Source organism: Bombyx mandarina, chromosome 12 (assembly GCF_030267445.1).
Source record: "Bombyx mandarina strain Sakado chromosome 12, ASM3026744v2".
In the NCBI taxonomy this organism is placed as follows: Eukaryota; Metazoa; Arthropoda; class Insecta; order Lepidoptera; family Bombycidae; genus Bombyx; species Bombyx mandarina.
Genome location: NC_143219.1, coordinates 8,274,737 through 8,290,251, shown reverse-complemented (window position 1 = coordinate 8,290,251; position 15,515 = coordinate 8,274,737). Strand labels below are relative to the sequence as shown.

At 35.0% G+C, this 15,515-nt stretch overlaps 1 protein-coding gene and 1 long non-coding RNA gene across 4 annotated transcripts in view; both read left to right on the top strand.

Moving 5' to 3' along the window:
- LOC149501787 (uncharacterized) overlaps positions 1-15,515 on the top strand; it is a 76,523-nt gene that overhangs the window by 58,217 nt on the left and 2,791 nt on the right. For 2 of the 3 annotated variants that reach the window (XM_089731656.1, XM_089731658.1), the window contains exons 2-6: positions 12,306-12,429; positions 12,587-12,727; positions 12,928-13,059; positions 14,552-14,662; positions 15,326-15,399. In XM_089731656.1, the coding sequence (XP_089587782.1) occupies positions 12,306-12,429; positions 12,587-12,727; positions 12,928-13,059; positions 14,552-14,662; positions 15,326-15,399 (582 nt within the window). Of the gene's footprint in view, positions 1-11,995; positions 12,070-12,305; positions 12,430-12,586; positions 12,728-12,927; positions 13,060-14,551; positions 14,663-15,325; positions 15,400-15,515 lie in introns of those variants that run through there. The other variant, XM_089731657.1, reaches the window with a different exon arrangement.
- LOC114248653 (uncharacterized) lies at positions 6,179-9,620 on the top strand. Its single transcript, XR_016323948.1, has 4 exons — positions 6,179-6,215; positions 6,290-6,682; positions 7,525-7,705; positions 8,249-9,620. It is a non-coding gene; the product is annotated as an uncharacterized LOC114248653 (long non-coding RNA).

The window sequence follows — 15,515 nt, the reverse complement described above, 5'->3', positions numbered from 1 at the left end:
TCCTTGTGGTACCAAATTTATTAGAAGAGATAAAATCAGAAAGGATATGGAGTTTAGAGATAAGAGGATGATAAGGAGATTGAATGACTTTAAAAAGGAACCGGTCAGATAAGTATTGTCTTCTAAGGAATAAGGGGCATCGCCGCATTCTACCTGAAGAGCATTAATAGGTGACGATTTCATAGCTCCACAGATTAATCTCAGACATTTAGATTGAAGTTTGTCAAGGAACTCATAGCAGATTTGTTACAAGGGTCAAGAAGGAAAGTGCCATAGTCTAAGTGACTACGTACTAAGGCGTTATACATAAGTTTTTGAGTATAGGGGTGACAGCCCCACCAGACACCAGACAAGGAACGCAGAATGTTAATATTTTTCTCACATTTTTTAACAATATGATTAATATGATGGACACCAGTTAATCTAGAATCTAATACAACACCAAGAAATTTCACATTGTCTACAACCGAAAAATTTGTTGATCGTAAGATATTGAAACGTTGGGACAAGATCTGGACCGAGAGAAAACAACCACTTTGCTTTTAGGAATAGATAGGGACAGACCGTGGTCTGAGAGCCAGTCTAGGAGATAGCCTATGCCTGAATTTAGGCGAGAAGAGGCCTCATCAATATTCTTAGAAGAAACGTAGAGTGCGAGATCATCAGCATATTGTAGAACTTGACAAAAGGAATTAACCGAAAGCTCTAAATCGTACGTATAAATACTGTAAAGTAATGGGCTGAGGACTGACCCTTGGGGGAGCCCTTCCACAGCTGTCTGGAGAGGAAGAATAATTTGGAGCACGAATATATACGAATCTAGGAGACAGAGATTAAAAATTATGTTACAATCTTCACAGAATACTCAGCTGGAGCATTTTCTGCCTGAGCACTGGAAGAAGAACATTGTCATACGCAGATGACACGTCCAGAAAAACACCTACCAAAGACTCATTTTTAGAGAAGGAAATACGAACGTCTGTTACAAATATGCTTAAACTATCCATAGTGCTAAAACCTTTTCGGAATCCAAACTGAGATTTAGCTAATATGTTCCTATTTTCTACAATCCATTCCAAACGGTTCTTGATTAAATGTTCCATATCTTAGCCATTGTACAGGACAAAGCGATGGCCGATAGCTAGAAGGGTCAGAGCTGGGCTTTCCAGGTTTAAAATAGGATAAATTTAGTCCTCCATTCGTCAGGTGGAGTTCCAGATAAAAATATATTATTAAGAATGGAAGGAATACCTGTTTTACAGAGTTACTGCTTTTGGAAATAAACGAGTATGGAATCCCGTCAATTCCTGGGATGAATCACTTAAACCTTCCAAGACAGCTGAAAGTTCCTCCCAAGAAAAGGGAGATTCAAATCATCAGTAGGGTTAGAGGGTATAGTGGAGGGAAAAGTTTCTTCCAAGCAAGGTACAGAAGCAGGGCTAACCTACAGGAAAAATGTTCAACCCAGTCAGAAGGATCGTTAGATGAGATGACAGGAGCAGGAACAGAGCAGCGATATCGTCTCATATTCTTCCAGACTTTAGAAGGGGGAGTAATAGGAAGAGCTCCTCGCAAAAACGCAACCAACCAATCTTTCTTTTCTGATAAAGTCTTACAGTCTTGGCTGCAATTCTCTGGTAAGAGATGAAATTTCCGAGCTCATAGCAACCGAATAAGCATCCTCAGCTTCTGATCTGTTCTGGCAAGCTTGAGTGCACTCTGAATCCCACCACGGGGAGAAGGGATTTTACATCTAGCAGTGTTTTGAGAGGTATAGAATTAGCAGCAGAAGAAAGGAGAGCGTTTCTGAAACATACGTAAGAAGAAAGGACATTGCCAGGGTTAATCAAAGGAATATTCATTATTCTTGATCTAAATGAGATCTGAATTGAGACCAATCAGCTCTGTGAATATTAAATTTTAGAGAGGTGGAAGGGAAGCATTAGGAATAGAATAAGGGAATCAGGAATTGACAGAATGATGGTAAAGTGATCACTACCGTGAGTGGAAGGAAGACAGACCAGGAGAGCTAGAAGCCAAGGAAGGAGAAGTTAAGGAAAGGTCCACAGCAGTCTTTGGATCTGAGATGAGGAACCTGCGAAGGGACCCATCATTCATAAACACAAATCTAGTTCATCACAAGATCAAAAAAGGAAAAGAAATAGAATCACAGTAATAACAACCCCCAAATGTATGGTGAAATAAAATCACCAAGGATAAGATAGTGGAGGAAGACTTTAAATAAGTTTTAATTCAGGAGAATAGCTAAGTTAGGTTCAGGATGTAATGGAGAGGAAAAAATTTATAACTCTAACAGCAACAGCAAAAATGTTTACGTGGAAGAAGGGAATTGTTTAATATCACATTCTAGATACTAAATAGCAAACCAGCATAAACCATCTAACTATCTCCCGAGACATGAGAAACCCGGGATCCTAAAGTTGGATCCGGGCTTAACATGTCTCCTGACAGCAAGATAGAAGATTGTGTTTATTAATAAGGGTGATGATCATTCTTCTTGTGACGAATGCTGTGACAATTCCATTGTAGGAATTGGGCATTTAATAATTTTATTAAGCTCAGTAAGTTAGATACGACATTTCGGTAGTCAAAGTCCCCAAAACGGAAAATAATTAAAATGTAAAAGTAAGAGTTCCAGGAATTGTCATGGGAGAAACATCATCTGAAGATAGGCACTCCCATTAGGAGACAGGAGGGGATACTAACAATAGCTTGATGAGCTTGTCTATAACCTGATGGATGCCGGAGCTGAGGATTTGAGTACAGTAAGTCGACGGTACGAGACTGAATTGGATATGGCTTGGATGTGGGGAAGATTGGTTAGGGTTTGAAAGATGAGTGGGGAACGGGGGGAGCGTACGAAATGTCTGCAAAAGATCTTCTGACTTGTGGAAACCTGACTGCCGCTTCGTTTATGAAATATTTTCTTGTGACATCACCAGTTTGATAGATTCTGTCTAGAATATTCAGGGCAAGATGTATCTATGGCTTTATGGTTACCAGAGCAAAACAAACAGGTAGGTATCGGAGATTAACTATTACATTCAATACCAGAGTGAGATTCGCACAGATAAAACAACGCGCATTTGACCGGCATGCGTAGCAACATGTCCAAACCTGCAGCAATTATGCATTGAATAGTTGGTAAAATGATGTTGAACTGGGAGGGAATTGAAAAAGCAGTAAACCCTATCAGGAAGCTTTTGGCCAATAAATGTAAGGACAACTGTCGGAGTTGGAGTCCAAATAGGGGTTGTTTTCAATTGATTTTTATTGAGTCGTCGGCTCTGATGACACGTCCAAAACCATCAGGAACTTCAATGAAGAACTAATTCTTCTAAGGTCCACTCTACGGGACGCCTCTACATACCCATGCGATCACATTATAAGAGGTATAACGGCATTGTAATGCTGCGACAAGACCTGGGTGATCTAGAGAATTTGCGGCACAGCAGTTTTAAATTGGACTGAGACTCGGTTTCGGCCGATACGTTTAACACCGTCTTTAGCAACGTCCTTGATATTGTTGTGGTGTAAAAAGTGACCAAACTTAATTGGGCGTAGTGTAACACTAGCGAAGACTCGCAATCTTTGCTTACGTGGATCAAAAAAGGAGCAACATCCTGATCCAAATATCGTTTCTGTTGCCGTCTATTCTGGTAAGGATACACAGATTGAACAGATCCGATTACTTGTGCTACTGTATTTTCTTTGGTGGTAAAGAGATGATCAGAATTGGAGCGATTGTTTTTCTAGAAGGATGGATTACCTCCGTGTCCATTGGGATTGATGAGTTAGTTGGTCAAGAGATAACTCCCCGGGATCGGGGGTCACGCCGTTCATAATACACTATTTACACTAAACTACTATATTAATACTTACAAATAAGACAACACACTTATATAAACACACAAAACTAATAATTAGCTAATCAACAGGGAATAGAACCCAATAAAGCACCGAAAATTATTAAACACCAAAACACTTGCTACAAACACTTAACCACCATCCAATTCCATGTAATGTTTACATTTAGATTATTGACAAGACAATAATGACAAATGACCAACCGTAAAATGGGTGATTAGGGACAAATTCCAACTAGAGCAATTTAAGGTAGTTGTTGATGTATATAATGCTATATCAGGATCAAAATTATGAGTCTTGGGGGTATCTTGTTATCCAATTTAAAACTATGCAACTAGTATCCAGTTAAGCAAAAAAAGCAAAAATAAGTGTAATCCTATTTGCCCGGAAATTGCAGTTAATGGGACAAAATTAGTAAATAGAGAAATTGCTAGGTTGGCAGTACTTGGTTTTAATTTATTTATTTATTTAGTTGCACCAACAAAGTGATCGTCAATAAAAACATTGAAAAACTGACAAAAGTACATGACAGATTCACCTCAATTATAGATGCAATCGACAGTACATTGACAACAAAATAAAAAAAAAATAAATAAAACTAAACTTGATTACATTAATGCTATATTAATTGTATTACTTGGAAATATAATAACCGTGATATTTTCCTGTATGCTGATTTTCCTGTAAACCTTGTGAATTCAATTAGAAAAAACATCTACAACATCTAAAACAAAGTTGTGATTGCAGCGACGAGCTTCGCTAGAATAATAGTGTTCTGTGGCGACGAGTGTCAATAATAAATATAAGAATTAGTGTCTTTGAGCGTATTATCTATGAGTTAGTGGAATTTTAATTAAAAACATGCAATACGGCATAAGTTGGAGTCTCCATAAAAAGCGATTTAAGCACGGTCTTGCACAGCTACAGTTGGTAAGTCAAAATTTGAATAATTTAACATTACCTATTTCACTACATATCATATCTTACTATTCTTACAATTCTTATTAATTATATCATACTTCATTATTTTCATGTGCAAAATAAATTATGTATTTAATCATTCATACATAATATACTTCGTCAATCGGTTATGTTTGGTAGGTTTGGAGTTGTATATAAATGTAATGGCAGGCAACACTGACACTGATTAGATTTCGAATATTAGAAATATTTAAATGTTTAAAAAAAACAGATCATGTATTCTCGTAAGAAAATGTCATCACTTCTCATCTAGACACGGCAAGACAAACATGAAATAGTTTATAAAAAAATATAAAGATAATAATTGTATAATGGTGTAAAAGTGTTCAACTATCTGCAATATAATTCTAATAAGCAGTTGTGTTTTAATAGCCCTCATCAATCTACAGACCCAATCCCTCAGATTTAACCGTCAACAGTAGGCTACATAACTAATGTAACTAAACCTACCTAAATAAATATCTGTCCGAAGCAGAATGAAAATATATTGAATAGCCATCAATGATTAGTAGCACTGACAATCTGTAAATTTTTAAGTCGGTTTTAAGAATATTTCATATTTTTACCATTACAGAATGAAGAATTTTGATATGACACTTGCAGCTGAAGCCATTTAGTTAAAGTTCATAAAAATATAGTGGCACTTGCTAGTCCATATATTAAGAAATGATGAGGGCAATTCCATCCCCTCACCCATTAATTCTTAAATGTGAGTGACTTAAGATATGTATGTACTTACAAATAATTAAGAAATACCAATAATAATCTGATTTTCCTAGAATTAGTCATCAAGTATTGAAATACCTATTGGAATACATTACACAGGGAAGTGCAAGTGCCAATAATGTGATAATTCTTTCATTGAAACGGCAAAATCTCTTGTATAAAAGGTGTTGAAAATTTGGACTCCAGAAGTAATAATGATACAACAAACAAAATGATTGTAGTGAGATATTCAGAGACCCAGTGGAATTGTCATTCAGAATGTAAGCTTTGTAGTCAACAATTACATATTTGTATTAAACTATTGCTTTTTTTTATGAGAAACAGTTTCTGCTTTGAAGAGTATATTTATAATTCTGATGGAATTTAGAGGTCATTGTGGTGTAAAGGATAAGATGTGCATCCATATCAAACAATAAGACTGCTGGTGTTTTAATCCTGCAGGCATATATAATTTCTGATGAATACATACTTAATAATGTTTATGATTTACTTCCATGATGAACTATTACACACTAAAGTCTCAGTCTAATGTCATTTACTAATTATTTGTAAGTTTTAAATTCAATTTTTTTATTTATTTTAGGATATCCATCTGGTACTTTAATACAGAAGCTAGAAAGGTATTACTACTAAACTTAACACAAATTTTGATTTAGAAATCACTCATATACTTAATGTAAATGTATTGTTACAGTAATGTTGCAGCCCAGATAAGAATCAGTGATAGAAATGTTTTTGAAATAATCCCAGTAACACAAAGTAATGAATTAAGATCAATAACTTCAAACAATATGCAAGCTGACAAAGATTTCAATGCATTTAGCAATAATGAAATATTAATGAAGAAATTGCTGAATTTGATCTAATTAATATTAGCCAATCAAATTGTGAAAATCCAGTAATTCACATAAACAACCAATTAATGAAAGTTTACGCCTAGCATATGTATAACTTATATAATGATGGCAACAACCAACCAACTACAGCTGATATTAGTATTTCTGAAATAGTACAGTCAAGAGAAAGTCATATAGTCCCATAACTGATATATTAAAAGAAAATATCAAGGACATTATCAAAGCGAGAGGTATGTTATGTCCCAGGTGAATATTTTAAATAATACTTAATTAATACCAGAAGCCATGGTCGGCCGTCTAAAATAAATGAAATTTTGTGAATCTTTTAAACTGGTTTGATCTCTTAACTATAGGTAGGTCCTGAACTCTATTTGTAATATACGTTTATTTGTGAGTACCACAGCAAAGTATTGATATTAAATAAATATAGTAGTAAATATAGCACCTATAAAGAATGCTTTGATTGTAATTAAGTAACATTTAGTGAACCAGGATTTTGCTTCGCTGTGACTGTTGCTAAATATAAGAAACCACAATTTGTCAAACAATTAATGTGCTAATAGTTTTATGTTGTGAAACAGTATGATAAAATTAACTCTTCACTATAATTAATTATTTTTATAGTCCTTGTAGGCATTTGATCTACCTGATGATATCATTATTACTTTTGGACATTAACTATACCAAGGGTACTAAACTACGACTTACATTGTTGAGCCGTGTGCTTACATTAGTAATGACAGGGACTTAAAAATAGTATCCAACTTAACTAAAGAAACGTAAATTTATATGAAAACAAATGAACAAAAATTAGATTTAAGACACTACTCTGCCATACAAGATCTTGATGGTGTTTAGTGGAAAGTGTTGCTGACGACATTGTACTATGAGCTTTGACTTCAGAGCTATAATAACAATGTATTTGTAAGAAATAAAAATAAATTCATCAGTTTTGGTGTAATTTTTCATCTCTGATGTTTGTTTCACATCCCTAATAATATAATATAGTCCTGATTTTGGTAAACTCAAACTTTAAAACTTGATTTTTAATATTATTAAAAAACTATTTTAGCTTTAACACCACTCTACACAATATCAAATAGAGGGTCACTCCAGTTGATGTTGAACCGATACATGTATTGTTGTCACCACCAATCATTCAAAGGTAGAAAGCGGCGATGGCGATGTGTGGATTATCGGACAAAACACTGCAAAGCACTAGTGGACACTGAAGATGAAACTATTACAAGAAGGTAGGCATGTGATTTATACAGCTACTAACCTATTGTGATTCAGTTTGCTTGTATCAGGGATAGTGAACCAATATTAATTGAAGCTTACTATTTTTATCTATGGTACATCCAAAAACATTAATTTTGAAACTATTGCATGCAGGTGCATGTATTATCTGGAGAAAAATACAATCGTAATCGACTCTAAATTATAATACTTCTGCTTATTTTATTTTCTGTACAAAATCATCCTAGTGATCATGGAAATCTGCCTATTTCTGTTGAGAAGCGGCTGTTCGTGTCGTTAAAAAAGGCAGGACAACCATTATAAAAAATGCAAAACTTTGACCACATATCTCAAGGAGACAAGGCAGTTGCTATTCACATGATATCTGTGGGCTTCGGTAACCACTGGTCATCAGCTAGGTTGTGATTTCAAGTGCCGATCTAGAGTCAAGGTGTCCTTAATAAAACGTATGTCTATTCAAATGAAGGTAAGCTTAAAAAGCTTGGCCATGTTTATATTATGTCATTAACATGATTAACGTGAAAATATTATTTCAGGTCAGGCTGCCACAATCATTCATACCATGACAGTAAAATTGTAAAAAATATAAAAAATGTTATGTTTACACTAAGATAAAAGACGCTGAAGATTCCTGTCTCAAGCATGTAAAAACTGAAAAATGTTAAGGACCATGTATATTGCTGACGCTTACTAAACTTCATTATTTGTATAGCAATATGGCTGTTTTGGTAAAATATTTTACAAATCGGCAAATATTGCGCTACCTACTGCTACTACTTCGTCACAATCCATTCATAGTAGTATTCTGATCAATTTTCCTCTTCGCCGATTCTGAACCTCTCATCTTCAAACATACAACATACAAGCGTTTGAGCATATGGAGCAGTAAGCAGCAGTTTCGTAGTTGTCTTAACATTGCCAGCATGACTGTGATTGAACGAGGGGATAGGTACCTTAAGATAAGATGTGCCGTATTGTAAAGCAATCGCAACTTTGTTCCGTTTAGAAACGTGGGGCTATTCAATTAGAAATTAGACAAGGTTTCCCATTTTGATTTGTAACTATAACTCGACCAAACTAAGTTTGCACCTCGCTGGAATGCGGCGCTCCGCCCTCTTCCCCGCTCACCTTTCCGCGATCGCCCTGTCGCGTCAGTACGGTTAGCATCTTAGTCGCCGACATGCGTCATACGAGTTTTCGTCTCCCTATCCGTTGAATTTTTTAATTGTTCTTGTTAGGTTTTTTGTTGAAGTTTAGTTATATTAATGGACTATTTTGTTAAGTTTTTGTTGAACTGTTGTTACTGAACGCTTAACGTTAATTTTTTTTACTTCGAGAGGATTTTTGTGGGCTACAAAAATGAAAAGAAAGGTCATACACAGTGAAGGGACAAACATAATCCTGAAAAGGAAACATAAAGGCAAATTATTACTGAGCAATTGGGATACAAATTTAAAAAGTGCAAGAATGCCCGGGTGGTCTTAATACAAAAACCCGATATCGCTATATTCTAATGTACCTATGTATAATATATTGCTAAAAACAATAAATGCAAAGTAAAATCTAACAAACATTTGTTTACATTTTTAAAGTCATAGCAAATCCTTTTTTCAGACCATACCTAAGCGGCAGTGTGATGTAATCGATGCGAGGTGCAAACTTAGCTTGATCGAGCTGTACGTTATATCTAATATAAAATGAAATATGTAACATTAAATTAAACCACGAAAATAACCTGGAAATAAACTGCAAACCTACAGAATATGTAGGTACTGAATTAGGAGAATAGCCTCCAGATATTCATCTTTCCGTACGAGTATTGTTAACCATAATATGAAGTGTAAGATTCAGATTAAGTCTTCTACTCTCATATAACAATATTTTTACATAAATAAACATTTGATATAGCGTTTTGTTTGAATTATAGTTTATTCCTTCCATTGCTCTTGTAGGTTAAATGAGCACACTTTCTTAATTCAATTCAATTCGCATAAAGTGTTATGTACTGTGTGCTCAGTGCGAGTTTTTTAACGTTTTCTATAGCGTAAAAGTTAGCTCATATTTGTATGGAACAGGATCGTTTGCCTACGTTTTCCGTTAGGGGCGCTGTTCCAACTGCATACAAAATTGGGTTGACTTTTACGCTATCGAAAACGTTAAAAAACTCACTAATCACTCTGATCGCAACTGAGACGAAATATGCTGCCAATAATTATGATAAGACGCTAGGCGTACTAATAAGCATAGAATGAAATAAGTAAAGTCGTCGTGGCCGCCCAGATCACCCTCTTTGGTCAACCATTACTCGGGGCCGTGAAGGTCAGTTACCTAAATGTCACACTCGATAGAGGGATGACCTTTTCATAACCCTCTTGTCTCTGACCCTCCCGACATCCGATGGCGGAATAGCTAACAACTGACGTCGCCCGCGACATGTCCTTTCGGATCTTCTCAGTGCTTTTAAGCATTCAAGTTCCGGTCACTTAACTCATGGACACAACCCACTGAATTTATCGTCGGATAACCTCACTGCGTCCCGATTTTAATCAGACAGTAAGTAGATTCAGCGAAGCATTACACGTCATCTCGGATCTCCCCTCTCTCGATCCACTAACGGTGCTCCGTCGTATTCCCCAGTGCTGAGGGTCGGACCTTTACGGAGCACTTTTGTTAGGACTATGTTCTTCCATTCATTCCTGTCCTCCGCGCAGTGGATAGCGACATTAATGCTGGAGTCCAAAGTCGTCTTAATCTGATCGGACGAGCGCATGGGACTACGCCCCCTAAGCATCTTTCCTTCCGCTTTGCTGGTGATGAGAAGTCTTTCGAGATTGTCACCCTTTTTCTTTGCAACGTGACCGAAAAACTATAAAATCCGATGTAGGCAAATGGTGGAGTCTTGTGGAGACGCCTAGTTCTTTCAGGATTGATGCGTTTGTCCGGTGCGCCGTCCAGGGAATCCGCAGAATTTTCCTCCCGCATCACATCTCAAACGCGTCGACCCGACTTCGATCAGCCTTCTTCAGAGTCAGAGTCCATCAAGCTGAGACATGGCACTTTTTTCTATCCCGATACGTCTTCGTATCTCCGGCTCGCGCGATCCAGTATTCGCAATCATGGAGCCCAAGTACCTATATGAATCCTTCCGTTGTTTCAAGATGCAGTGACCCCGTGTGCTCCAGTTTGCTCGTGGGGTCTATTACCATCACTTTTGTTTTGGATCGGTTAATTGCAAGACCAAGTTCGAGGCAAATTTTTTCTAGCTTGCTCATGAGAACAGCCATCTCGCTTTCATTAGTCGCGAGGAGCATGTGTCGTCGGCGACGTATCGGAGGTTGCTCAATTTTACTCCACCAATTGTAACTCCACCATCCCAGCCTTCACAAGCCGTCTCATGATATACTCCCCATAGATATTAAAAAGGACTGGAGATAATATGCAGCCTTGCCTTTCCTAAATCTAAAGGGAGCAGAGATTGTTTCTTCTACTCTAACGATTCCCTAGTTATTAATTTAACAGTAAATTCAATAACTTACATTTATATAATTTAAGGTTAACTGAAACGTAATCTCTTTAATATTCATAAACAATAAATAAAAGTCATTTTCAATTCAACAAAGTGAAATCTCTAACAACCCAAAAGCATTGTGACAACCCAGATTTGTCCCTATTCTATCCCTTGTCTTCTGGCCTTGGTCCCTATTCCCCCAATCCATTGTACAGGAAAATATTTTTGCACTGAAGCTATGTCTATTACTCAAAACGTAGAATTAAAATGAGTTGAGATGAGATGACACTAAGAAGGCGCTCGATGCGGTAAAATGAGATACCTAGTCTCTCAGTAAATCATAGGAATTGCGAGGTCAATGGGTTTTTTGAAAGAACCCGAAAGGGAACGTAGAATTATTTTAATTTATTACCCGACACGTCCGCTTTCACAAAAGCTAAACGGATATTACGCCACCATTATTACACATTAAGATCAGGAACATTATATAGATCAAACAAAAAGAATATTCAACATCTCACACTCTATTCAAAGTGTTTTCATAAAAATATTACAGACAAAATTAAATAAATCGTTTGGGCCGTACGGCTTCATACTCTTTTAATTAACAGCCAAATCCACATTTGTTTTACGGAAAGTGAGACTTTTTAGGGGGAACACGAAGAACGAAACTGTGTGAATGTTATTTTGTTCATTTAGTGTTTATTCAGGTTTAAATGTGTAGTAACGCTAGCTTATTAATTAAATGTTTAGCATCTGGGACAGTGCTTATAAGAAAATGAAACACCGCCGCTGGACGAGATTTCTCTTATCTTCCAAATGGTCTCAAAAAACAACCATAATTTTATTGTAACTTTATCTAATTCCGTCTCATCTATTTTCATATAATTTCATCTCAATTAATTAATGATTTAAAATTTCCTGCACATAATTTTCGCTCTATATTATTTCTCATATAACAAAAAATTTAAGCGTAGGCTGTATGGTGTGATACCTTCGTCTTTTCTGTTAGTAAAAGTGACCAACATACTACTTTCAAATGCCAATATCAAAGTATTTATTTATGTTTCTTAGATAGATAGACACTACAAACGATCCCTCAAATCCCATAAAATTAAAATAAATACAATAATGGCACAGGCACAGTTTTCGTTAAGTTGGGATTCATATCAGTCAAGTATTTGCGATGGCTTTAGCACTTTGCAACAGGTAAATTTCCCCGAAATTATATTGGATTGCATATGTAGGCAATGTATTGTAGTTTTTTTAAATCTAAGTTTAGTTTTACATATCAAACGCGATTATTTTTTTATACAAATTGTACCATAAATAAAATTGCTTGATGTGTGTTTTGTAAAATTTTCAGAATGGTGAATTTGTCGATATGACTCTTGCTTCTGATGGACGTTTTGTAAAAGTTCATCAAGTGTTACTTGCATTAGCTAGTCCATATTTAAAAGACTTAATAGCTTCAGCACCTTGTCCACATCCTATTATATTTCTTAATGTAAGTATTGTTGAATATTGAATAGTATTTAAAATGTGTAAAAGTATCTGCTTTAGTGGTTTCTGAATTAATTATACTTCTTTCTTTTCAAGAAGACTTTCGATTCTCTGAGAAAGGATTCTATAATTAAGTTATCTATGTTATATCGAATATACTATAGAAATTAATATGTCAATTTCAGTTAGCAAACTTAATTTCAGAATGTATCCCACCACACATTATGTTTACTTCTAGAATACATATATACAGGAGAAGTAATTGTCGCAGGTGATTATCTACAACAGTTTATTGAAGCTGCTAAATCACTTCACATAAAAGGCTTACAAAATATTGTGAGTATTTATGATTGTTTTGTTTAACATTGAAATTATTCAAAATTTCTTATAACACAAGTGTCATAGTATAGAGAATATTACAATACATTTTATATATTACATAGCTACAATACTAGACATGCTCCACAGTTTCACTAGTGTTTAATTTTCAATTCAAAATGAATGTTGTTTTTTTTTCTGGTATAAAACGTTTTATAACTCTCTGGTCTGCAAACTTTAATTCAATTAGTAGATCGGTTTGTATGTAAGACACAAACTAGTGAATGCACCATTAAATTTGTTAGAATTACCTTGTATTATTGGGTTATGTCGTTTATCTTGATAAAAAAAATAATATGTATTAATTGATGTTATAAAGTATGTTCACATTAAATTTAAAAAATCTTCTAAATCCACACAGCAGTTTCTGTGTTATTAATCAAAATATAAATCCAAAGAATATGTAATAACTCACATTTATATATTTTTTAAAAAATTCTTTGAAAAAATTAACATAATAATTAAAGAAAATCTGTGGGTTCCAAAATACATGGCAACAATAATTGTATAGTGGATAACATTTTCTATTTATGTTTTGATGTTTTTAATAGTTTCTTTAGGGCTAGTTGGGGCTAGTTGAGTTTCTAATGCACCTGTTGTATTTTAATAATTTTCAAGATGTTTTTGGTACATTTACCAAGACTTAAATGGAATATTTGTAAATTGAAACAGTAATCTACCAATATTACACTTTTAATTCTGTAACTACCAACACTAGCAAAGTAATATTCAAAGTAAAGAAATCACACAATGTCATTTTTCAGGTTCTGACCAAACAGTTGTTTTGGTTTAAATAATAATACTATTACCATTTTAGTATGAGCATGGTTTCCTTACAACTTAACATTATGATAAAGAATATGATCTGTGTATAGTATATAACAAGATATATCACAGGACTAAACTCTTGCCTTAAAGAGAACAAAACATTATTCATTATCCAAGCCAAGTGTAAATTCTTGTTGTTTTACTGCTCACCTACCAAACTGCATAGCTGGAATAGCACCTCGAGGCTACCAGCAAAAAGGTAGGGAAAATAGATTAAAAATGTTTTAGTACATGTTTCATATTTTACTCACACTAACTCTGCTAGAACTAGATCAGCTTTAGCTAAGTTGGATATTATATAATCATTATTCTACAGGTGAGGTGAATTCTTTAAAATCCAAGTGCAAATTATTAATGATCTAAATATTAATAGTAGTTAGTGTTAATGATCGTAATTAAGGATAAAATAAAATTATTGTGATTATTTATTTACCTACTGATGTGTTTCCAGGGATTTAAAGGAACCAAAAAGTAAATTGTTTCTAAAAATGATCAGTAGCAACAGAATATTTAATCTAGTAGTAATAAGTCTTTGATTTCAGGAAGAGTTCTTATAAAATTTGCCCTAATAGAATTGCAGTACTGTGTCAAACTTGATTGAAGTTTTTAATTTGATTGCCAGATTCCAAATGACTTTGAAAATAATGAAGAATTCTATCAGGAACATGATGCAGATGAAACTCCTGATAGAAAAGCTACAAAAGCCTCTTCACATTCAGAAACCATAGACAAAGTAAGCTCCTTGTTTAGTTTTTTAAATTTTCTCGTTGGCCTAGTTCTTTAAATCCATAGTAATCTCTCCCTTTTCAAACTGGAACGCTAGACTTATAAAGTCATATGCTACATGATATTTTTGATACCTAAAAGCTACATGATAAATTGTCATACAACCTTTCACAGGAGCAAAACTTTTGTTCATCCATCACTGTTAATCCTCATATCATCTGGCTATGAAATGAGCTGAGTGTAATAAAAATCAAACCCGCAAAATTATAAATTGCGTAATCACTGGTGGTAGGACCTCTTGGGAGTCTACACGGGTAGGTACCACCACCCCGCCTATTTCCGCCGTGAAGCAGTAATGCGTTTCGGTTCGAAGGGTGGGGTAGCCGTTGTGACTATACTGAGACCTTAGAACTTATATCTCAAGGTGGGTGGCGCATTTACGTTGTAGATGTCTATGGGCTCCAGTAACCACTTAACACCAGGTGGGCTGTGAGCTCGTCCATCCATGTAAGCAATAAATAAAAAATAAAATAAAAACTGAAACGGTGACAGTATTGCTGATGTCCATGAGCGACAGTGACCACTTAACATCAGGTGGGCCGTATAGTAGTACGTTATCATAAGTAATAAAATCAAAGATTGTATAAGGTTTGAATTACATTTTCAACAGGTAACATTGCCCCATATAGAAATACCATCTTTAGCACAGAAAGTGCTTATAAAACATGAAGATTCCAATTTCAGGTACTATATTTTAAAATTATTTCTTTCTAAAGTAACTGTAACTATAATATTATTATAGTTTGCTTGGGTATGCGCTAATAAGTGTTAGACAAAAACGTTCACCTGAAAATCATTGT